The sequence below is a fragment of the Oryctolagus cuniculus genome, chromosome 13 (genome assembly GCF_051225735.1).
Source record: "Oryctolagus cuniculus isolate XC-2025 breed Fujian yellow rabbit chromosome 13, ASM5122573v1, whole genome shotgun sequence".
Taxonomy (NCBI): domain Eukaryota; kingdom Metazoa; phylum Chordata; class Mammalia; order Lagomorpha; family Leporidae; genus Oryctolagus; species Oryctolagus cuniculus.
The window spans coordinates 40,657,554-40,681,753 of NC_142879.1; the positions used below are offsets into that span (position 1 = coordinate 40,657,554).

At 55.9% G+C, this 24,200-nt stretch overlaps 2 protein-coding genes across 4 annotated transcripts in view; one reads left to right on the forward strand and one right to left on the reverse strand.

Moving 5' to 3' along the window:
• Positions 1 to 5,926, forward strand: part of LOC100350928 (inositol-trisphosphate 3-kinase B) — a 100,199-nt gene extending 94,273 nt beyond the window's left edge. For all 3 annotated transcript variants that reach the window (XM_008268340.5, XM_089311476.1, XM_070055425.2), the window contains 3 exons: positions 727 to 828; positions 2,164 to 2,235; positions 3,078 to 5,926. In XM_008268340.5, coding sequence (XP_008266562.5) covers positions 727 to 828; positions 2,164 to 2,235; positions 3,078 to 3,293 — 390 coding nt within the window. In that variant the 3' untranslated portion in view covers positions 3,294 to 5,926. The remainder of the gene's footprint in view (positions 1 to 726; positions 829 to 2,163; positions 2,236 to 3,077) is intronic.
• Positions 5,927 to 16,467: 10,541 nt separating this feature from the next.
• STUM (stum, mechanosensory transduction mediator homolog) overlaps positions 16,468 to 24,200 on the reverse strand; it is a 61,022-nt gene continuing 53,289 nt past the window's right edge. Inside the window, exon 3 of the mRNA XM_008268339.5 lies at positions 16,468 to 22,564. Within this exon, the coding sequence (XP_008266561.2) occupies positions 22,530 to 22,564 (35 nt within the window). The 3' untranslated portion in view covers positions 16,468 to 22,529. The remainder of the gene's footprint in view (positions 22,565 to 24,200) is intronic.

The following is a 24,200-nucleotide window of genomic DNA, read 5'->3' on the forward strand; positions in this document are numbered from 1 at the left end:
AGCACAGAACCTCATGTGCTGACCCTGCACAGACTGAACATACGTCTCCATGTCCTGTCTTCACGTACACCTGTGATACAGTTTAATTTATACATTTACAGTGTGACGTGGGGCAGCAAAACTAGCATGAGTTTCTTTTTCCTTCTTCATGATTTCATAGATTGAAGACTCTTTCTTACCATAGATCTTGGCAACCTCGGCGTAATTTTTTTTTTCTAAGTGGAGATGTCTCGGCTTTCCACTGACAAAAGCACTTTATGGCTTCTGTTCGGCACATCCGAGTTGCCAGCACCTCCACCATGCTGGTGCTGAGGAGCCAGCCACACCGCTGCCACTCCCACGCAGATCAGATAACGCAGGCAGCTGCTGGGGGTGGAACCGGCAGGCAGCGTGCGCAGCAGGCGCCTTGGTGGGAGACCAAGGCCACCCTTCCCCTGGGCCCTTGCCCCCTGCCCTCTGCTTGCTGTGCTGCTCCAGGCCTTTCCTCTGGAAGCCACTGTCACCTCTGTGTGCCCCTCCATGAGGGCCCAAGACAACACCCCTGGCCCACCCCCCACTGCCTCTGTTGGGCCATCTGGTTTACCACGGTGCAGCTGGTCACATCTGCCTCTGGCCCTGTACATCGGCTTCTGGCTGCTCCGCTGCTGCAGGACCCCTCGTGGTGGAGCACGGTCCCACCCCAGGTCCTCTGCTCACGTGCTCCTGGGTGGGTGTCACTGTCCCTAGAAAGAAGACGGCTCTGTGAACCGGGACTTCAAGAAGACCAAAACGAGGGAGCAGGTCACCGAGGCCTTCAGAGAGTTCACTAAAGGAAACCAGAACATCCTGGTGAGTCAAGGCCCCTTCCCAGGGAGAACACCACCTGCCCCGGCTCTTGGCCCAGCCCTAGCCCAACCAAGCCATGACAATGGCGCTGCCCCAGTGGCCACACAGCAAACCCTGGCCCGCCGTCGGCGTGGAAGGTGCAGAAGGTGATGCAGTGGCCCCGCCATGCAGGAGTAGAAGGGAAGCCTGGCCAGCACTCACAGACGCTCCCTTAGCCGTCACCCTCATGGCTCCAGGACTCGTTTCCCATCCCCCGAGAGACTGACAGCTGCTGGGAGTGGTGCTGCATTCAGAGCAGCATTCCCAGTCCCGTGTCACAGACAAGGAAGCGGAAGTGGGCAATGCAGCTAGGAGAGGAGGAGCTGGGAGTCACTCCCGGGTCTCTGCCGCTGGGCTCTGCCCTCCCTAGTAACAACTGGCCAGCTGACCTGGAGCCTGGAGCTGTGGACTACACGTTGGTGACAGAGAGATTGCTTCCGTGTGTCCCGCCGTGGCAGCCAGCAGGCCTGGGCAGACACTGCACCCGTGGGCATCAGATGACCCAGATAGCTGACGTGGATGTGCCGTGCCTTGGCTCCCACGTGCAGCGTATGCTGTGACTGTCAGAGGTCCAGGTATACCAGGGATGTGGGCCGTAGACCCGAGTGAGAGGCACCTTCTAAACAGGCCCCAGGGACTGCAGAGCAGAGAGGGGTGAGCCCAGACGGCCTTCTCTGCAGGGACACACAGTCCAGCTGTACCCGGGAACTCTCCCCACCCCCTTCCCAGCAGGGGAGGCTGCAGAGCTGGGGCAGCCCTCAGCTCTCCCAAGACTGGGCCCTTTGGTTCTTGGTCATCTGGAAGGCCCATTGCAGCCCTCAGCAAAGCCTAGGGCTTTATTCCTGGTACCGAGCCCTCCAGGGAGCTGCCCAGTGGCCCTGCCAGCTGCCACTCCTGTTCCCATGGGCATTGAGGAACCCTGAGTGTCACGGGTTTCCCCCATGGCCACTGGCAGTGACCTTGCTGGCTTTGCCACCTGCTCTGTTCTCTCAGAAGCAAGGAGGCAGTGGCTTGTCTTTCAGAATGCGTGTGTGCCTCACTGGCATATTGGAGCACGGAGGGGCCCTGTACCTCCTGTCATGGGACAGGCTGGCGGGAGAGGGATCAGGGACCCGGCTATGGCTCCTCCTCTGGGCCTGTTTCCTCCTGGGTAGAGGAGAATCAGGGGATGGGGGATAAGCCATCACGGTGTAAGGCTGCTTTCATTTTGGACATTCAGTGCCTCTAATGAGCTACATGGGCTTAAAATCCACTGCCTGCCCCGGTTGTCTAAAATGCCACTCACTTTTCTATTTCCAGATTGCCTACCGGGACCGACTGAAGGCCATTCGAGCCACCTTGGAAGTTTCTCCCTTCTTCAAGTGCCATGAGGTGGGTCCTGGGCTTTGCCCTCTCGGGTGGAGAGGGTGTCTAGGACAGCTGTGGCCCCCTCTGTATGTGGAGGCCCACATCCATCCTAGGGGCTGTGTTGGGCACCCTGGGAGAGAGAGCACACAGTGGAGGGGGCGGGGAGTCCTGCCAGATCCCCATGGCCATTGTCCTGCCAAGGCTTGTCCCTTCTGGTCAGCAGTGGAAGGGCCTCTCTCCCACACACCTCATGGGTCTCAGGGCAGCGATAGCCAGCTGTCCCCATCGGCACCTCGAGGTCTTCAGGCTTGACCCAGAGCAAGACTTCCAGGCCTCCGCTGCTGCTCTTGGGGCAGCTGCACTTCCCACCTGCTCCCCCTTGGCGGACGCTGGTCTGCAGGGCCAGCAGGCAGCAGGTGGGAACTGCCCGGGAGGGGTTCTAAGATCCTGATGTGAGCGAGCCAGGGCCCTAGGACCATGTGGACACTCTTCACGTGCACACACGCACTCCGAATCACAGACACACAGATTACATGCCTGCATTCACACAGAAAAATCACACACACACACACACACACACAAAATTGATGTGGTTACACATGACATAGGCACATTCATACACTCACACCATTGCCCACCAACACACTATGCACCTGGCCAGGCACACGGCCCCTGGGGCAGTCAGCAGGGTGTGGGCAGAGGTGGGGCAGAGGGAGCAGGCCAGCGTGGGACTTCCTCTTCCTCTCTGCTCTGCCCACACGGAGGGGCCACCACCCCCAGAACCCCAGCACAGCCGTGCCTGCAGGGGTTCTGCTGCTCCAGACCTGAGCTGCCAGCGCCCGCCCCTCATCCCCTGCACCCTCCAGGTCATCGGCAGCTCCCTCCTCTTCATCCACGACAAGAAGGAGCAGGCCAAGGTGTGGATGATCGACTTTGGGAAGACCACACCCCTGCCGGAGGGCCAGACCCTGCAGCACGACGTGCCCTGGCAGGAGGGGAACCGGGAGGACGGCTACCTGTCGGGGCTCAACAACCTCATCGACATCCTCACCGAAATGTCCCAGGGCGCCCCACTGCCCTGAGCCCGCCCACGCGCCCTGGCCTTCGCCTCTGCCTTGCACTCTGCTTGCCTGCTCCATGCTAACTCTTCTTCCATGCCGCCTGGGCACGAGCCCCGGGACTGACCCTCCCGAGCTGCACTATAAGACACTTTGGAGACAGGAGAGGAAGACAGAGGCTTGGGTGGCACGGCCGTGTTGATAAGAGAAGTACCCAGGCTCAGCTTCCTCTAGAGCTTGGAGCTCGGGCAGGGGCATGGATGGTCGTGGGATCGCTGGCAGCTGGTGGGACCCTGAGCAATGCGCTGGATTCTGGGAGGGAGACCCCTGCAGACGAGGGCTGCCTGTGGGGTACTGCTGCCCCCTGCTGGCCAGTGCTGTTAGTGCCGCTGTCAAGTTGGTGGGAGCCTCTCTTCCAGAGCTCAGCATCAAGACTGCTTTCCTGGGGCCTGACCGTGGTTCTGGGCTTCCTGGCAACCCGGGCACAAAACCACTAGGGAAATGCATGTTGACTGTGAGCATCCCAGGGACTCCAGAGGTGCCTGCTGAAGCATGAGCCCCCATCTACCTGGTATTGAAACCCTCTAGCTTTGGGCCAGACCCAGAGGCTAGAAGAAGGCTGAAGCCAGCCTGGCAGAGGAGTGGGGCAGGAGCTGGGCTCTTTCACCTGGAGCCCACAGTCCTTGTGCCACTGCCTTCCTGCCCTGCTGGGGGCTGGGTGGCAGAAGGTCAGTGAGTAGACAGCACCTAGGCCCTGCCCCTTGAAGACCGTTCTTGGGTCTCTGCCTCCCTCCCTGGTGCTGGTTGGGCAGCCTCTCCTGCACACATGGGGTCCTGTCCTGGAGCCCAGAGCTCCTGGTGGTTGCGGCCAGCATCAGGCGGGAAGTAGACTCTGGCTTTCCAGCATCCATGTCTCGTTTCCTCTGAAGTGAGCCTCACAGCCTAAAGGGGCTGCGGCCCCCCTTCCCCAGGCCTTATTTGAACTGCAGAGCAAATAAGTCTACACTGTGGAGAAGAACACACAGCGTGCAGGACTTCCTCAGAACAAAGCCGCAGGCAGAGGCCAGCTGGAACTGGGCCCCTAGGCCCCCCCGGTGGCCCCCAGGCCCCTGGGGGTTCCCCCCGCCCCACACGCCTTTGCTACCAGAGGCGTCCTGCTGGACACCAGGCCCATAGGGGCTGGCCAGGGACCGAGGTGTGTGCCCTGGAGGAGCCACTGCCACCCTCCTGGGTGACACACACGTTTCCCCTTCACATGCTGGGTGGATGAGTGACAGTTGGTGGGGGCGGAGGGTGGAACCCATGAGGATGTGTAAGTACAGATTTAAAACAAAGAAATCACTTAAACTTCCTGGCTCTTGTTCAGAACAGCAGTGAGCTCCTGTGTGGGCCAACTTGCTAAAGGCCACACTCTGGCCAGCTGAGCGTGAGAGGCCTCATGGCAGCACGTGCTGGGGACAGCAGGTGGACCGGGCTCCAGCGCTGTGGTCACTTACCCATTAGACGAGGTCCCCCCACGGGGAAGGGACCTCGGGATTCTGCAGCCGAATCCACGGGCTGGCCCAAAGTCAGCCTCCTCCTGTCTGTGCAAAGTGTGCTGAAGCGAACTGATCATCTGATTATCACTGTTGAGTTGATGATAAGGACAGAAGTCACAGGGGACCAGCTTCACTTCTTTGTGAGAACAAAACTTCCCAGGCACTTGAGGCAGGCCCCAGCTGTCGGCAAGCAAAGTGCTGATGTGTAGATGAGCATTTGTTCAAGGCGGTGCACAGAGCCTCTTGCTGGCAGTGCCCTGCTTTGGGCATCGTTACCTGTGTGAGGACTGTGGGAAGGGGCATCATCTTTCTAGGGCTGCTCTGGGCCTGGGGTATTGTGTAATTCCTGTGCCCGTTCTTTCCTACACCTCTGCCCCCCAAGCTATCTTGCCCCACTGACAGTGGGGCCCGTGATGGATCCTAGAGAATTTCCCAGATGCGCTGTTCAGTGGTCTGGAAGACCGTGCCCACCCAGCTCTGGGGTCCCCAGCAGCTCCTTCGGTCCTGTCTGTGCAGATGCCAGGAGGTGGGCCTAGCTATGCACACATGTGCGCAGGTACATGGGAGCTGCAGCCCCTGCAGGTCCCTGGGCCTTAAGCACTGCTCAGCATTCATGGAAGGTCTCCTCACCGGCTTTTCCCAGACTGGCCCGTTAGTGTCATGTAAGACGTTTTTAAGTTATATTTATTTTATTGGTTTTTTTTTTTTTAAGTTGCACAAAACACTAAGACTGAAAGGCTGGACTCTTTCTCCTTGAAAAGCTTTGCCTTCTCTCTGAACTTCCTTCCCCACTCGGTGCATAGAGCCCAGAAGTCGCCCTGGCTCCCGCGATGGACTCTTCTGTATGTAGCTGTGATTTAGCTTTGAGTTTCTGCGCGTCCGGTCGAGCCCAGCGTGTGCATGTGTGCGTGAGAGACCTGGCCCATCGCTGCAGTGCGTTCAGCCCATCTGTGCCTTCTCTCTGGAGGAGGGAACCCCCTCTGCCATGGGGCTCTCCTCCTCTGGGCCCCCGGCCCTGGCCGGGGGCTTTAGAGAAACTGAACTGTTACAAGCCCTGCCCGGTGCCTGTCAAACCCCCGCAGAAGTCCGTAACTTCCTGAATAAAGGCCCCGGAGACCAGCGCCGGCTGCAGTGTCCTCTCTCTGACCCTAAGCCTTGGGCCCAGGCTCTCCGGGAGCTGGCATGCCCTCCACCCTGGGGCTTAGGATCCTGGCGATGGGAGGCAGACTGGCCAAGTGTGTCGTCTGCACAGAATTTAAATCTGCCTCCAGGAGGAGCCGTGTCTGCCCTGGCCACCAGGCCTTCCAGTGGCAGCTCAGGACTCGGCAACGAAGAAGCCCTCCTGGCCCACCCAGCCGCTGCTTCTGGAGCGTCCCTCTGTGACCAGCGCCCGGGGACGTTCCCTCCTGTGTTTCCTCCTTACCAAGATTGACCCCATGGTCAAGGTTTTTTGTTGTTGTTTTAAGATTTTGAAAGAGTTACAGAGAGAGAGAGAGAGAGAGAGAGAGAGAGAGGTCTTCCATCCACTGGTTCACTCCCCAAATGGCTGCAATGGCTGGGGCTGGGCCAGGCTGAAGCCAGGGGCCAGGAGCTTCTTCTGGGTCTCCCATGTGGGCACGGGAGCCCAAGGTCTTGGGCCATCCTCCCCTGCTTTCCCAGGCCACAGCAGAGAGCTGGATTGGAAGTGGAGCAGTCGGATCCACATGGGATGCCAGCATCACAGGCAGAGGCTTAACCAATGATCAAGGCTTGCAGATGAGAAAACGGAGGCTTAGGAAAAGCAATTTGACCTGGGTGATAAATGGGAACCAGAGATTTGAATGAAGAATTTGCCTGGATTCAAAAGCAGTTATGCCTTCCTGGCAGTCGGGGATTGCCTAGAGGACAGAGAGAGAGCCTGTCTTACCCTTGTCCTGGGTCTCGGCATGAAGTAGCAAGCCCAGGGTTCGATGGGCTCAGCAGCCCTGCCATGCATCAAGGGCTTGCCATGGACTCTGATCACTGAGGGCTTCGTTTGCAGAATTCAGAGGTGTTTCCCCCTCTTTGGGGGTGGGGGTGTATCCTCCCTTTATCACTGGGAGAAGTTATAAAAGGGACATAGAGACCAGGAAAGCCGCAGGGCCTCTGCACGTCGGAGTCTGGTGGCCTCACTGGGATCACGTTGCTGTCGGCAGCAGCCAGCCCTGTAGCTTCCCATCAATGCCCTCCGGGGCCCAGCGTGGAGACGCCTCGGGTCACTCGTGCCATGAGGTTCTGGGCTCTCGGTGGCCCTCAGGAGAGGGGCAACCCAGGTCTCTCTCTCCCTTGCCCTGTGGACAGGGTGTGCAGAGCTGTTTCTGTGCCAGTTCACAGGCTGGCTCACGTGCCCTGCCATGGAAAAGCAAAACCTCCTCATTCTCAGAACACCGAGAAACTGTCTGGTTTCTCTCCACTTTTTAAAACTGTGACAGCTGTGGCCCGCCGTTGGCATTTAGCGTGCCGTGCACAGGCACGAGCTGAGAAGTGAGAAAGGGGATGTTGGAGACGGATTTGGTGTGGGCGCAAGATGTGAGGGCTTTGCAGCTCATTTTATAAAACAAGAAAATAACTGGTTGATAGTGTCTCAGTCGGCTCTGGCTGCCCTACGAAACACCCCACAGCATGCATCTTCGCTGATGGGGAAGCTCACAGTTCTGGAAGCTGCCAAGTCCAAGATCAAGATTCGGCTGGGTTGGGTTCAGCCCAGGGCCCTCTTTAAGGCTCGTGGGCGACAGGCAGCGGCCAGGTTGCTGTGTCCACATGGGCACCCTCTACTCATACAGAGACAAGCCCTATGGGGTTAGGAACCGGTCTCGGGAACCCCATTTATTTACCTTTTATCCTTTCCTCACTGGCCCTGCCCTCAAATATAGTCACAGTATGGGAGGACTACGACATTGGGATTGGGGGGGGGGGCGGCATTTAGTCCACCAAAGACCCCTGTTGCTGACTGCTGGCTGCACCTCCCACCCGAGACCTTCCCAAACTCGGGAATGAAGAAAGCAGTTTTGGGGGAGGAAAACGTGCCCGGTCCATTTCTGCAGTTGTCAACGTGCCGGTACGTGTTTGGGGGACTTGTTATGAAAACCTTCTGCAGATCATGGACAAACTGAGTGCAACAGTTCGCTGCAGATAGCTGCCCTCCTCTATAAATGAAAAGCCCAATTTCAGTCCTGCTTTCTGAGGGCACGTGCGGGAGCTGCCCCCGTCTGGGCGGCCAGGCGCATTACAGGCACCTGAAGGGATGGAGGGGCGGGGCAGCGGTTGGGGCTGGCGGGTCTCTGCCAACACGTGTCTCCATCATGCCGTTTGATTCCACAGTCTTCATGCTTAATCCCCAGGGGTCTTGGGTTCTCTGAGCGACCTTGCCCAGGTGTGGAGGGAAGCAGACAGGTGGTGGCGCTCCTTCAGGCACTCCAGGTTCATGACAGATGTCCTGATCCCCTCCCAACCTTCTTCCTCACACCCACCCCTGTCTCAGTCCAGTGCAGCTCTGCACGCAGTCAAGGTGTCTCAGAGGGGCTGGCTCTCAGTTCCTACTGTAACAGGCTGGAGCCTCCTGAAGCCAAGCGGTAGGGACATAAGCTAGGAGATGTGAGGGAACTGGGCTGACAGCCCCAAGAGGGCGACAGAGTATAGGCCCTGGGGGTGGCCAAGGCTGGGGAGGGGCCACAGCAGTCCCCCACTGCCATTTCTGCAGTGTCCAGCTCCTCGTGCATCTGAGCCAACATCAGCCCCATAACAGGATGCTGATTCCTGTCTGGACAGTTGGATTTAGGGCCAACGTGGTCCACCAGACCTCGCTGCTGCTTTTCAACCCCTAGTGCAAATTCTTATGACTGTATTTTTCATTAAAAACTGATATACTTACCAATTAGAAGACACAGAGTAGTTAAAAAGCAAGATGCAGCCAAATGTCTGGAGGAAACAACTTTGAAGATGTGTGAGTGTGCATATATCTCATGATATCTAAGTTTTCAACAAAACGAGACATTAAAATATAAGGAAAGTCAGCCTATAAAGAGCGAGCTGTGAGTCTGTCCAGATACTGGATTTAATCAGTAAAGCTTCACAGAAACCATTATAAGTGTGCCCTAAGGAATAAAGGAAACCATGCTTAAAGAAGTAAAGGAAGATCTAATGATAAAGCTTAATCAAATAAAGAATATCACTAAAGGTAAAGATTGTACATGCCAAGAATCAAAGGGTAATTCTGAAGTTGCATACTCAACAGCAGTTGAACTGGCAGAAGAATGGTAAAGCATTTAGTCCAAAGATAGAAGAAAGAAGAGAAATGAACAGGTCCTCAGAGAAATGTGGGGCATCCTTAAGTGCATCTGTATACATGTAATGAGAGTACCAGAAAGTAAGGAGAGAGAAAGAAGGGGAAAAATGGAAGAAATAATGACTGCAGACTCCCCAAATTTGTTGAAAAAACACTACATTAAAGAAGCTCAGGGGCTGGCGCCGTGGCTCACTTGGTTAATCTTCCACCTGCAGTGCTGGCATCCCATATGGGTGGTGGTTCTAGTCCTGGTTGCTCCTCTTCCAGTCCAGCTCTCTGCTGTGGCCCAAGAGTGCAGCGGAGGATGGCCCAAGCGCTTGGGCTGCTGCACCCACATGGGAGACTGGGAAGAAGCACCTGGCTCCTGGCTTCAGATCTGTGCAGCACTGGCTGTAGCAGCCATTTGGGGAGTGAACCAATGGAAGGAAGACCTTTCTCTCTGTCTCTCTCTCACTGTCTATAACTCTGTCAAATAATAATAATAATAAAAAAGCTCAACAAACTCTGAGTAGTATAAACAAAAAGAGATCCACACCCAAACACCTCATTGTATGAAGAGTCAAAGAAACTTTGAATTCCACAAGAGAAAAATAACTTGTATGTAAGGGAAACCCAGTAAGATTATGTTACATGTTTGGTCTCCTGGCTAAGATACCACATCCCATTTCTAAGTGCCCACTTTGGATTCTGGCCGTAGCTCCTGACTTTAGCTTCCTACCCATGTAGACCCTGGAAGGCATAGATGATGGCTTAAGTAGATGGTTCGTGCCACCCATCTGGGAGACCTGGATTGTGTTCCTGGCTCCCAGCTTTGGCCCAGCCCAACACCAGCCATTGTGGGCATTTGTGGAGTGAACCAGCAAACAGGAGCTCTCTCTGTGTCTCTGTCTTTCTTGGTCTCTCTGTTTATCTCCCTCTCTCAGCCTCACAAACAAATTTTCAAAGCTGGTATCATTTACAATATGTAACACCAAAAATCATAAAATACTTATCTATAAATCTAACAAAATTTGTGTATGCCAATGAAAGATAGCAAAGGACTAAACCTATGACATACCATATTCATGAATGAGAAGACTCAATCTTGTTAAGATGTCAATTCTCATAATCAATTGATATTTGATTAGAAGAGCCAAAATAATTTTGATAAAGAAGCACAAAGTTGAAGAACTCACACTCAAGGATTTCATGACTTACTATAAAGCTACAATAACCACAATATACTGGCATATGTACATAAAACAATGGAGCATGAGAAAATTCAGAAATTCATTCCACACCTATGGTCAAGTGGTTTTCACTAGAGATCCAAAGCTAACTCAGTGGAGAAAGGAAAGTCTTTCTAGCAAATAGAGCTGGAAGAATAGATGCCCATGTTCATCCAAAATAAAATGAACCTGACTCAAACTTTCCATCACATATCCAGATGGACTCTGGTAAACTCTGTAAACTCGTGTAAAACCTTGAGCAATGCCTCTTGGGTCTCACAATCAGGAGAGCCTATTACATGAGATGTTTTCACTAAATTTGAGATCCTCATCAAGCCCCTGAAGTATCACCACCATTTCCTAAGGCTTGGCTTTGTGTCTTCATCCAGTGTTGTTCATGTTCTGTCTGCTTTCTTTCAGGTCCTAGTGAAATTCTTTGAGGCCCAGGCCTGCTGGCTTGTACTTATTTGCATGGCTGAATAATCAACACCTTGAATGGGCAGGAAGCCAATGAAAACAAATTCTACTTCTAAGCTGGGCACAGAGGATATTTTTTGCATAAATATTTTCCATTTTAGGCAGAAAGGAGGGGCAGATCTGCAGGTGTGCTTCCTATCAATTAGCAACTTGCTGCTTTTAATTCCATCTTGTCCGTGCAATTAAATGCACCTGGCACAGGCCGTGGTTGGCATGAGGAAATGAGAAACTGGGAGCTGGCAGTATCTGGGAGAGAGTTTCAAGTCTGAGAAACCTGTCTCTAGGTCCTGGCAACTAGGACCATAGCCCTTGCCTTGTGGAGACTTTCGCAAGACTGTGGGCGGGGACACCAGCTGAGGGCCTGGGACCTCAGAATTCCCAAGACTTTGGATTGCTAACCTCTGGACTCAGTTTTTATGAAGGCTAAGAAAGGAGAGACTTAGCTCTAGGACCGAAGACTTCAGCTTCCATTTCTTTTTCTTTCACTGGCCCCTCATGGATGAGTTAGCAAACTCCCAGCACACCTGGGGGGCCTCTCTGTGTGTTGAGAAGGCCACACTTTGGGGATACAAAGCCATGGCATGTCCACACCCATCAGGTCAATGGGAAAAGAGAGCTTCTGCATGCATGTTCATCTTTTTTGGAGTTTTCTATGTGGAGAATGGGTCTCTTGAAATTCTACGTGCTGTTCCCTGCTCTCATCATGTGAGGCCAAGGAGGGGACAGGTGGAGACAGAATGGAGGGGGCGGGGCTGGAGGGAGATGAAAACTGGAGACATGTAAGTGCCTTATCTGACATGCATGGTGCATGGAAGTGATCACAGGCGTGCCCAGGCCTGGTGAGAGTGTGTGAGTGTGTATATGTGTGTGTGAGGGAGAGAGAGAGTGTGTGTCTGTGTGTGTGTGATGTGGGTGAGTGATGATCTTGTGGGGGTCTGGTGCCCTGCGGTGGCTCAGCTGTGCTCTTAGGTGGGGAGGGGGGACAGTGAAGACAGAACAAGCCATGGAGGCTTTGGGGAGTGGGTTCTTAGCTAGGACTTTTTCTTGTTACTGGTCAAACAACTTGAACCAGCTTGTTGGACAGGACAAACAGTGAACGAACAAGGAGAGAGAGAGGAAGAAGAGAAGAGAAGGGGAGGAGAAGAAGGGAAGGAGAGGCTGGAGGGGAGGGAATGGGGAGAGGAGGCACAGGTGGCTCCAGAAATGAAACTGTGGGTTGGGAGGGCTGGAACTGGCCTTGGGATGGCAGAGTAAGACAGTGCTCCCCATCTCTGCCTGTTGGCACCCTGCTCCACCAGGTGGAACCTCGGCTGTGGGTGGCTTTATGCTGACCACTACTGCCTTAGGATGGAGGAGGGAGAATCATCACCTCCCCAGAACCCTGGTTAGGGAGAGCTCAGGACAGATTCGGGTCATTCCAGGTTAGCTCAAGGAGAGGGATGTGCTGTGGGCCAGCTGGGGCCCAGGCCCTCCTTGCTCAGGGATGGGTGGGTTCTGGGATTAGCAGTCTCACCCAGAATCACATGGGGGCAGGGGAGGAGCTGGCCCATTGAAAGGAAGTGGACAGCAGAGAAGAGATCAGCCCTTGGTCATTCCTGTGGGCATGGCCTTGGGCTGGGTCTGGGGAGTCAGGTGGAACTTGAGCAGGGCTGGTGAGGAGAGGGGCTTCCAAGAGACTGCAGGTGCAGACTGGGGCACTGTCCAGTTCAAGGACAGCAGCTCAAAGCAACGACACTGTAAAACTTGGCCATTGCCTCCTTGGTGTTTCCCAAGCATCCTGCTGTGTTCCAGGTGTTTACAGAAGCCGACAGCAGAGGCGAATCCTCTGTCCTCCTCCTCTGGGGCCCCCTTCCTGGCCTGGACCCTCACAAGGCGGGGACAGTTTCTCAAGGAAGCTTGTGACGTTCCTACTTTCAGAAGTTTCTTTGTTTTCTATGATTTTATCTTTGACATAGCTTTTTACAAAATTTTTATTTACTTATTTGAAAAGCACACACACACACACAGGGAGAGAGACAGAAACAGTCCATTCCCTAAATGCCTGCAATGGCTGGGACTGGGCGATCCAAAGCCAGCAGCTGAGAACTCAATCCAGCTCTCCCATGGGTTGCAGGGACCCCAATACTTGAACCATCACTACTGCCTCCCAGGGTGCACATTAGTTAGCAGGAAGCTGGAGTCAGGAGCTTCAGCCAGGACTGGAAACCAGGTACTCCAATGTGGATCGCATTGCAGGGCTATCTTAACTACCATGCTAAACACCCACCCCAGCATAGCTTGTTTTGGTGAGATTATAAACATCCACCCCTCTGGCTGGGGGACAGCTGCAGGGGCCTGCTCTGAACACAGGCCTCCCCTTCCTCTGACAGCTCTACCCAAGTGGGGACCCCAAACCCAGTGTCCAGCGGGCAGAGACACTGACCCAAGGGGCTGTTCACCAAGCATCCCAGCAAAGACAAGGCCTCCTCTGACCACCCAGGCCCCCAGGTTTATCCCAAGGATGCAGAGGGGCCCCTGGCCCCAGAGCAGCTGCACAGCTGTGCACCACTGAAGAGCTGCAGTGTCCTGGGCACTCCTGGTGCCACCACAGACCAGACAGCTCATATGGCAGCACTTCCCGAGACTTTTGCCCACACGTTGGGAGGCTGCAAGTTGGAGACCAAGTTGCCAACAAGGCTGGTTCCTTCCGAGGCCTCTGTCCAGCCCCACTGTCTCCATAGGCCTTCCCTCCGTGGATGTCTGTTCTGACCTCTCCTTGTAAGGACACTGGTCACACTAGATAAGGGCCCACCTTAGTGACCTCAGGTTAGAGTCATCACCTCTTGAGACATCCTATACTGTTTGGGATGCCCACATTCCACTGCAGTGCCTGGTTCCAGCTTCCTGCTAATGTGCTCCCTGGGAGGCAGCATGTGCTGGCTCAAATACTTGGGTCCCGACAACTACATGGGAGACTGGATGGAGTTCTGGATTCCTAGCTGTCACCTGGCCCAGCCAAGCCTATTGCAGACATTTGGGGGAGTGAATCAGCAGATACAAGATCTGTCTTCCTTTCAAATAAAATAATAAATAATAAGGGGATTAGGATCTTTATATATGAATTTGGGGAGCAAGATATAATTGGGCTCATAATGGGCCCCATGTGAGAAGAGGGCCTTGGTGACCCCCTCTGGCAGTTCTCCATTGTGGCATCTCACAAGCTGCTGGCCAGCTGGGGGTTAGGGCCAGGCCCTCAGCTGGGGCCCAGGGAGGGGAGCTACATGCCAGGGACAGGCCTACCTCTTCCAGGAGCAGACCCCTGCTTCCTGCTCAGAGGCTGTGTTCTTTGCATGAGGCTGTAGCAGGCTCACCATGGCCTTGGTTCAGCCAGGTGGCATGGCGACATGTTTGTGAATGGGTGGCAGTGTTGCTGCTTTGTCTCCATTTCTCTAGCAGGGGAGACCACAGTGTGAGGGCTCCTGTCCTACCTCCCCAGCTGTGCTAAGTAGAGAGAGTTGGGGACCTCTCCTCCCTCGTCTTACCCTGGACCATGAGCCTGGGGAACAGTCAGCCCATACTGCACAGCGAGCGTGATGTTTTCCCTCCTGCCACCCCAGTGAGCCTAGGCAGGTGTGCTCAGAACAGGTGATGTTCCAGGTGAAAGGACCACCTAATTCTGTCGTCACATGGGCTGGCAGTGCCTCGGCCACCATTTCTGGAAGGGTATCCGGTCATGGGTTCAAGCCAGTGTCTTCCAACAAGGGAGGAGAGGCAGTGGTGCATGAGGGCCATCTATTGTCCTGCCGTTAACCCACTGTGAGCCTGTGGACAAGTGGCTCAGCTTCTCTGTTCCTGGGTCCTCAGATATGGATGAGGCAAGCATCAACCGCCTGCTAGGTTTGTGATGATGAAAGAACACAGTGGACGCCCAGTAGACACCTGGTGAAAGCCGGCTCTGTTGGCATGTCTGCAGGAAGGAGCAAAGCGCTCTGTAAACAAGGAGCGACGAGGATCATGGTTGTTCACAACCGGAAGGGAGCCCGGAAATGTCTGTCTTGGTTTGGTGGCGCCATAAGCGGCCTGCACAGGGTTCCCCACCAGGAACCTCCCAGCCCCAGGCTTGGGCTCCACCACTCCTTGGAAGGCAGTTGGCTGAGAAAGGAGACACAGCCTTGTCCCCAAACCCAGCCTCACTCTTGCCTCCTCCACTGACCTCTTGTCCCAGGGCATCTTCACGTAGCCCTCCTGTGCTGGCTGCAGGCAGCCATGCGCCCCTCCCAGTGCCTGAGGGCTGGGGGCTTACTTACTGTCAAGGAGAGAGGCTCTGGCTGGCTCAGCCCATGTCACCCTGCCTGAGGCTAAGAGGTTAGGGCCTGAGAGGGGGGGTGTCTTCGCTGCCCTTCTCAAGGCTGGAGGTGGCACTAACTTCCGCTCAGCCCCTCGGAAACCTATGATGGCACAAGCAGTGTTCTCTGGCCAGGAGGATCCCCGCCTTCCTCTGAGCACACGGAGAATCTGGAAGACGCTCACCATCCAGAACTGCTCCCTAGAGTGTCTGGATGACCTTGACAGTGCTTTGGGTCATTTTGTCGCCTTGGGCTTTGAGTCCCAGTCTTGCCCATGAGCAGAGTCAGCCCCAGGCACATGTGACATCTCTGGGTCCTGCTGGTTGAACTTGGGGTCTCCCCACAGGTCGTACTTAGAAGCTGACTGACCCTGGGCCACTGCCACATGCAGGCCCCGAGCTGCAACATCTCTCAGTAGATGGGCCAGGATGCCCCGGGCAAGGGGACCAGGACCCAGGACTGCAGCTTTCCCGAGCAAGGGTCCTGGGCTGACCTGAGCCAAGGGCAAAGGGTGGGGCTTTCACTCGGAATGTGAGTGGCAGGGACAGCACCTGAACACTCCCCATCTGAGCACACACAGCCCAGACCACGGCACCAGCGCCGGGCGCCACACTGAAGGAGTCGGCTGCTCCTCACACATCTGCAGTCAGGCCACGGGTCCTGTCAGCCCCATCATGAGGCGGGTGAGCACTGAGCCGCCTGTCAGGCCCTCCCCGGGCGTGACAGAGGGCTGCGCATTCCAGGCACAACACTTTCATTGCAACGTGATTAGATTTCATCCTGTTAGCCTGTGTCTGCTTGTCAAGAGCCTTTTGGGTTCTGATTTGTTCACCTAATACATTTATTCCCTTCATCCACAAGCCTGATCAGTGGTCTAGGTCTTCATCCAATTACTGATGGCAGCAGTGGCCTGTGGTTTCCACACCATCCCTCATCTGGTTAAACAGCTACTTATAAACGTTCCCAACCACTCTCTCTCTGGTCCTCACCTAGTAGAGGACTTCACCGATGTATGTTTGTGATGGGCATACCCCTGTCAGCCGGTGGAGCACTCAGGAGGATAGGGGCTCCATCTGCACACCTGCCCTGCTGACTCCACTCTGCAAATGCACAAACCTTCCCAGCTGCAAAGCCACTGATGGCCAGAGCCACAGTGGTTGGAGGAGGCAGGTGCATGAGCCCTCCTGGGAGGGCTCTTCGGGAAGAAGGGCCGGGAAGTGGGCAGGACTGGCCTGGGGAGGTGCCGCAGCCTGCACGGTGGAAAAAAGGCTGACAGCAAAGGCTTCGTGCCAGGGGATCTGTCTGGTTCCGAAAACAGGAGGACACAGGGACTTGAGAAAGCACCAGAAAGGTCACATGAATGTTTATTACATAGAAAAGAGGGAGGGGAAGAAAAGGTTTCCAAAGCCGTATTTCCAAGGATTTAAAAAAACATGAACTTAGAATGCCGAAGAGATGCCGTGCGTGCTGTCTGTGGAATAGGAATGCGTGTGTCTGTATAAATATGTACACGGAGCTATGTACATGGGTTTCTATCATCATACGTGACGTTTTCATCACATGTACAGCAAAGCTGCTCAAGTTACGGATTGTAAAGCTGGCAGAAGGCTGGAGCAACTGTAACACTGCTGGGTGCTCAGAGGGCACCATGGAGAGCCCAGGGCTGGGCACAGGTGCTGGGAAGCTGGGCTGCAGGCAGCCCTGGACCCCAGGCTGCAAGGTCAGGACCAAGGCGAGGCTGGAAGCTTCTCCAAGGTCCCCAGCATGTGAAGTTTTCTTCTAAGAAGGGCTCCAGGCATTGGAGTAGGCTGCACATACCCCTCGGCTGGGCTAGGCTGGGGCAGGGTCCCCGCAAAGTAGGAGAAGACAGTCCCCGGAGACCAGAGACTCTGTCTCGTCTGAGAGCAATGCAAATATACAGCAGCTAATTGAACAGAGAAAGAGACCCAACCAAGCCAATCACAGCATCAAAATGTTGCAGGCCCAGCACTCATCCCTGTGTTAACACAGTGGATGCACGCAGGGCCAGCTGTCTCACTTTCATGGATGCTGTTTTCAAAAGCAGCACCACACACAACAGTGTGGAAAATGGCTTAGCCTACGACGTGGGCCAGACCTGTCTCATGGCTGTCCAGGAGCCAGTCCCGGCCACCGCCCCTACTTTCCTCCTGGTCTCTACGCTGGGGCAGGTGGGGCTGCAGAAATAGGAAGGGGCCCTGGAAGGGTCCCACAAAGAGGATGCTGCCCCTCTTTTCTGGGAGGGCCCACTTCGCCCCCTCCCAAGAAGGCCAGGCTGGCAAACATGGGGAAGAACACAGCCCATTTGGTGGGGTGGGGTCCTGAGTCCACTGACCCTGGGAGGAAGAGACCCACGGGTCCTGGCTCTGGAGAGAGAGAGAGGAAGCAGCGTGTGTATGTGGGCAGGGGCTGGGAGCTGGGTGCTGGAAGAGGAAGAGGAGGTGTGGGTTCCATTGGAGATCAGTCCCAAACCTGAGTCTCCAGGAAAACTCCATCCTGCTTCCCCCAGCAGTCAAGGGGCCGGGCTTGTGTGTGTGTGTGTGTATGTGTGAGAGACAGACTCAGCCCTTGTGAGGGTGAGATGCCGTAGGCGTGCACTGTAGAGTCCAAACTAGCCTGAGGTGTTGGCACTGTGGCCAACCCAGGAAGGAAGGGAGGCGGGTGGGTGGCTGAGGCTCCCTAGCAAATGTAAACCAAGAGTCAGCCCATACCGGACACTCAGTTCATAGACAAGTCAGACGCTGTCTGCCTTCCCGCCCTATGGAATTGTGTCAGGAGGGGAGAGGAACTGGGGACCGATGTTTCCACTCTCCCAGAAGAGTCTCAGTTCCAGGGCTGCAGCCACTTGAGTGGTAACTCCTTCCGGGGAGGACAGCTCGTCTCTCCTTCCCATAAGGAGCAGCCCTGCACGCCCTTGGCCCACTGCCCAGGCCTCTGCGTTTTCCCACCTACAGATGGTTAAACTGAGGCACAGGGCAGTCAGAGAGACAAAGGCTTCCTAACAGCCCTGAGGCTGAAGCTCATTGGCCTCAGCCTTGGATTTAGGCCTGAGCATGAGCCCTCCATGCCTTGGTGATCCACGGGCATCTCAGAAGGTCTAAGAATCTCACAAGTTCGGGACCTGAGCCTCTCACCCACCTGCTCCAGCTGACCTTTGAAAGAATGGCTATTCTGCACAGCCACGCTGGTCCAGGGGGACACTGCCCTTCCCCCGCCAAGCTGGCCTCCACATCCCTGCAACCTGCACACAGAGCTCTCTGCAGGGAGAAGGTGCCCCACTCCCGCCTCACCTGTGAAGGCTGGGCAGTGTCAGGGCTGTGGTTGGGGGGCCACCCTTTGCTCAAGTACAGTCCCACAGGGTCACTCCTAGGGAGCTTGCTGAGCCAGTAAACCAAGCAGGGGGTGAGGGCTGCCCTAGGCCAGCAGGTGACTTCTCCCAATTACACAGAGAGGACACACCGAGTCTCAGCCCCAGGCCCCACTTCTGACCCTGGGTGGTGGTGTGTGTGGCAGCAGGTCATGGCCTCTGGGGGACTCCCCCACTGGCAAGCCCCTGATGAAAGCCCAACCAGAGGGAGTCACAGTGGCAGTGAGTGATGCCTCTCACCACTGACGGACAGCTGTCTGCTGCAAGATGCACCCCAAGCCGTTCTTGCAATGCTCAGCCACGTCATTAAAAGCCTGAGGCTGGTCTGGGAGTCAGGATGAGGCCCCGGGGAGCTGGACTCCCCAACGCAGACCCAGGAGCCAGGTTCGGGCATGGCAGAAATGAATCCCCCAAAACTCACCAATGTGCACAGGGAAGGCTTGGCTAAAGGCACAGCTCAGGGTTTCTGCTTTGTTTAAAGAGCTGAGCTGGTGCGTTTCGGCTCCCCTTGCAGAAGGCATCTGTCCTGGTCCCGGGCTTGCAGCCCCACTGTGCGCTGGCCTTGGGCTCAGTGTCATGGGTCTGTGAGTGGTTCCTTTTTTGAGATCCTGGGTCCCTTCCCCTTCAGGGGAGACATCAATCATGGGGCTTTTCTTTCGTGCCTGTCCTGCCCGCTGCCCCTCAGCCCAGGGCACCCTGCATGAAGCCAACTCAGCGCGTGCTTTCATGGTGATGGCACAGCTGCAATCCTGGGCTGGCCCCTCACACCAGCCGTACCTCTAGCCACCATCCTCTTACAACTTCACCAAGGGCACCCCTTCTGGGCCGCCCTTAGATGAGGGAGAGTGGGCTTGCGGGCTGCCTGGGCAGAGGCAAGGGCGGAGAGCATGGTGGAGCAGGGTGGGGGCCTTATGGCTCTCCTCAGGGAGGTTCTTGTTTCGCCTTGTTATGAGGAGGGGGAACAAAGACCCCTCCAGGGGTCTGCCTCTGGGCAGGGCCGTGGTGAGTGCCTGCACTGGTTGTGGAGGTGGCTAGTCCTGGTCACTCTCGGCTCTGCCCCTTCTGAGCCAGGTATTGGGGTCTCTGGCTTGTTCTCTGCTGGTGAGGGGAGAGGAGGCAGAATGATCGGCACGTGCCCAGGGAAGTACCCAGCATGGGGGCTGTGACCCACTCTGCACGTTCCCTCTTTCCCCTCAATTGCAGCCAGAGACGGTCTCCAAGCCAAAGCCAGGAGCTTGTCCTGCTGGGTCAGGCTGGGGAGTGGGCCTCGGCAGCAGCACCCCTGCCCCACAGAACCAGCATCTGGCCAGGGACAGGACAGAGGGGCCAGGCCTGGAGCCAGGAGCCTTCCACCCCGTTTCACCCCCAGGATGCTGGCCTTCGCAGCTGGGCGTCCTCAACCAGCCCCACTGTCCACAGAGACTCCCAGGCCACCTGGTGGCTCATTCTTGCTGCAGAATCCTGCTCTGGCATGAGCACATGGGCACTCTGATCGCCGTGTCACCAAGGGGCCCTGGGAGTGTGTCCTTGAGTCTGGATTCCAGCCCCAAACACCCTCAGCCAGAGCATCCTGCTGAATGCCACAGCCTGAAGCTGGAGTGTGCCCTGTGGCTCATGGCCAGCAGCCCTGTGCTGCACACAGAGGCGAAGCCCAGCCTGGTCACCAGTGGTCTATGCGTGCATGGAGTACTGCCAGGCCCGGGGGTTCTGCTCAACAACGGTGGGTGGCATTTACAGGTGTGCACCTGACAGGCGGAGGGGCCGGCTCAGACCACGCTGCCCCCTGAGCACTGGATGAAGTGGGATGATCCAGCGGATGCTATTTTGAGCTGGTCCCACCTACATGGCAACCCTCGGAGACTCACTGTTACAGAGGCAGGCGGGGGGACCCCTCAGCTTCTCCCACGCACCTGTTACCTGGAAAGAGGCTTCCTTCTGAGGCTGATGTGTGCTCCAGCCTGGAGAAGCAGCCCTCCAGGGAGGAGAGGCCCCTCCCTCCCGGAGCACAAGCCCCTGTATGAAGCCGTCGTACACTGGGGCTCACGGTGATACCTGCCACTCAAGACACGCCCACCCGCGTCTGGATCCTGTCACTAAACACGCGACATAAATTGCTATCTCTTCTCTTCCCCCTCAGCAGCCACCCCCAGCCCAAGCCAGGAAAACGCGATCCTCCTCTCCCCCTGTGGGAGTGGGCCCTCTGAGCCGTCATCACTGAGGGGGCAGGCACAGGGGCCATGGGCCGGGGGCTGAGCCCACTCTTTCCCTCAGCTGAGCTGTTTGCTCTGTTACCAGGCAGCTCTGTACTCTGGTGCAGCTGCCTCTAGAGCAGGGAGCTGCCAGCCCAGAGGAGGCCCCAGCGTTTGGGATAAAATCCGATCAGCTTCCCTGCTCTGAAGCCACCGAGGCCTGGGGTCAGGAGGAAGAGGCAGCAGGAAGAGATGAAGAAAGGGCTGGGTCCTCCAACAGGGCAGCCCAGCCAGTGCTGGGGAGGGGGCAGTCGCTCAGCAGAGCAAAGGGGTGGACTGGGACCCCACCCTGGTGGGTGCCCGGGGTGGGTGAGTGGCCACAGGGGGTCTGTTTCTCCAGGGGTGCCTCTAGCAAGCAAGGAGCCCCAGGCCTGCTCCCTGCAGGACCAGGCTGAGAGAGCCAGTAGGAAGGCGGAGAGGCCTCAGGGTAGCGGGCAGACAAGGTGGCCAGACACATCCCTTCTCCAGCCCTGACCAGTCTCTGAGAGACAAGGCAAGCCCCTCCTCAAAACTGGACATCCCCAGTGCTCGGGGGAGTGGGAACCAGGTCTTGGACCCGTCCCCGCTGTTCACACCTCCTTTGTCAAGAGTCCATCCTGCCCCTGCGATTTGGGCTCTCCTTTCTCTTGGTTTCAGGTCGGTGCTTGGTCCACAGTAGCCTGCACCACCTCTCTTGGTCTCTCCTCTCTCTCTGGCCCCATGGTCCCTTTGCGACTGCAGGGATCCCTGCAGTGTCTCCGTCTGTCTGCAAGGAGCAGTTCAGACAGAGGTCCCAGCCCCACACACCTGTCTCCCAGCTGTGAGCCCCGACGAGCTCTCAGACGGTAAGGATCCCCCCACCCCCAACAGCAGCACCCTCTGAGCTGGCCTGAGCGAGGCTATTTCCAGCACTCAGGGCCCCCAGTGACTGTGCCTCTTCCCCCTTTCTCTGCAGGGACATTCGCAGGCTTGCTGCCACAGGGGCGGGGGTAGGGGGTGAGGTGGGGGGTGTTCCAGAATCTGCCGCGGTGTCAGGAAGCACTCGGGTCGGTGGCTCACATTACGGTTCTCAGCTCCAAACCTTCTGAATTCACACACACTTCCTGCCCCAGGGGTTTCAGGTAAAGGGATGTGGACCAGAAACAGTGTCACTTGGCCAGGTGGGAGGCGCCCACCCGTGGCCGCTCACCCCCGGGCCTGGCAATGCTGCGCGTGAACATCCGGCCATTCCAGTGCGTTCACTTCTGAGATAGAGCCACTGCCTTGCAGAGAACAAGGGCCAAGCACAGCCACGGCGGCTGGCAGTGCAGGCCCCGGAGACACCCGCGGGGACCCGTCCTCTCCCTGAGGCCCGGGGCGGTGCTGCCCCCATGAGGCCACAGAGTAAACACTGGGGGCACCAGGTTTCTGAGGCAGGGCGAGGGGACCACCACAGTCCTGCCTCCCTGCAAGCGCCCGCCCACCTGGGCCGTGGCCCAGCCCAGCAGCTCCAATGTGCCCATGCGGTGGGCGGTGGGCACTGCCAGGCAGGGATGAGCCTGCTGGAGCACCCCAGCCCCCCGTCAGCACTGCCATCTCCACCCCACTCCCCAGCGCTCCGGGTGCTGCGCCTACAATGCTTTCCGGAACAGGAGGAGGGACTGGCAGCCCTCAGAGCCTGCCCAGAAAAGCAGATGCGTTTTCACAATAAATAATATTTTTAAAAATAGCCCCTTTCCACCCCAAATCCGAGAAGAGCAGAAGAGAACATGTAAAGGTCTTTGTGGCCCTGGACTCTGCCGCTGGCTCCTGTGGGCTCACAGCTGCTGTGGGATGCCCTGCTCCTTGTAGCCTGTGGAGAAGCAGCACAGGAGAGATGGTTAGAGTCATGGCCGCCCCCGACTTCCCCAGGACCTGCTCCAGGCCAGAACATGGGCACGAGCCCTCACTGACGCTACAGTATGCCTGACTGGTACTGCCAGGGCACCTCTTCCCGAGGCCTCTGGCTTCTTACAGCAAAGAATGCATCAAGAGTCAAGAGTTGTAGGATACTGGGTATCTTGGGAATATATGAACGGGGGGCACTTGGAGTGGGCCTGGAAGATGCGCTCCTGCACTAACACTCAAGAGCCCCTGCACCACAGCGGCCCCACCAGCCTGGCCTGGTATGGCTTCCCAATACAGAGCCCTGGGAGGAGGTGCCAGGCAGCTTTCCCAAGTGATATGCATCTGGTGCAGGTGCATAGAGAGGAGGGAAGAGGAAGCCAGCACACAGAGCGAGTAACCATCTCTGCACAGGGCCAACTAGCTGGACTGTGGAGACAGGAGAAGGACCCAAGGACTGGGAGCCTTTAAAACTTCGTGAATCTTTGGGAAAATCTGAACACTGTTGGTACTAAGGAATGGTTGCTAATTTATGTGGGTGTAAACGGGGATTGTGTTCATGTTATTTTTCTTAAGATATCTGCTGAAATATTTATGGCTGAAATGACATGAGTGGAATTTTTTCTTTTAAAGATTTATTTATTTGAAAGGCAGTGTAACAGAGAGAGAAGACAGAGTCATAGATATAGAGAATTTTTCCACTCACTGGTTCATTCCCCAAATGGCCTCAACAGCCAGGTCTGGGCCAGACCAAAGCCAGGAACTAGGAACTCCATCTGGGTCTTCCATATGGATGGCAGGAGCCCAAGTACTTGGCTCATCATCTGCTGCTTTCCAAGGTGCATTTGCAGGAAGCTGGATAGGAAGTGGAGCAGCTGGGACATGAACCTGCACTCTGACGTGGGATACCAGTGTCCTATGTGTCACCTTAGCCTGCCGTGCCACATCACTGGCCACATGAGTGGAATTTACTGAGTGGCTGCCGCCTATTAGCCAGCTCACGTTGCCTGAAGACGTTATTGAACTTCTCTTCATTTAGCAGATTCTTTGCCAATTTTAGGTGCTAATAATGCAGGGCTGGGCAGTGCGTGGGGGAGAGAGATGGGCGTAATGGAACAGGCAAGTATGTCCATGCACTGATCAGAGCTGCAGCTGCTGTGGACATCTCCAACTCATTATACCAGGCATGCTGTTTTTGCCTACATTTAAACATTTTCCAAATACAGGGGCAGGCACTTGGTGCAGCAGTTAAGATGCCACTCGTGATGCCCACATCCCATATCAGAGGGCCTGGGTGTGAGACCCGGCCCTGCTTCCAGCCCCAGCTTCCTGCTGACCTGCACCCTGAGAGGCAGCAGGGGATGGCTCAAGTAGTTGTGTCCCTGCCCCCAACATGAGAGATCTGGATTATTAAGTTCCCGGCTTTTTACTCCAAGGCCCAGCCCCAGCTGTTGTGAGCATCTGGGGAGTGAACCAGCAGTTGAAAGATCTGCCTATTTCTCTGTCTCTCTTTCAAATGAATTTTTAATAAATAAAATTTAATAATTTTCTAAAAATTTTCCCCCAAAATGTGAAAAGCCCATTGGCTGAGTGGGAGAGGCAGG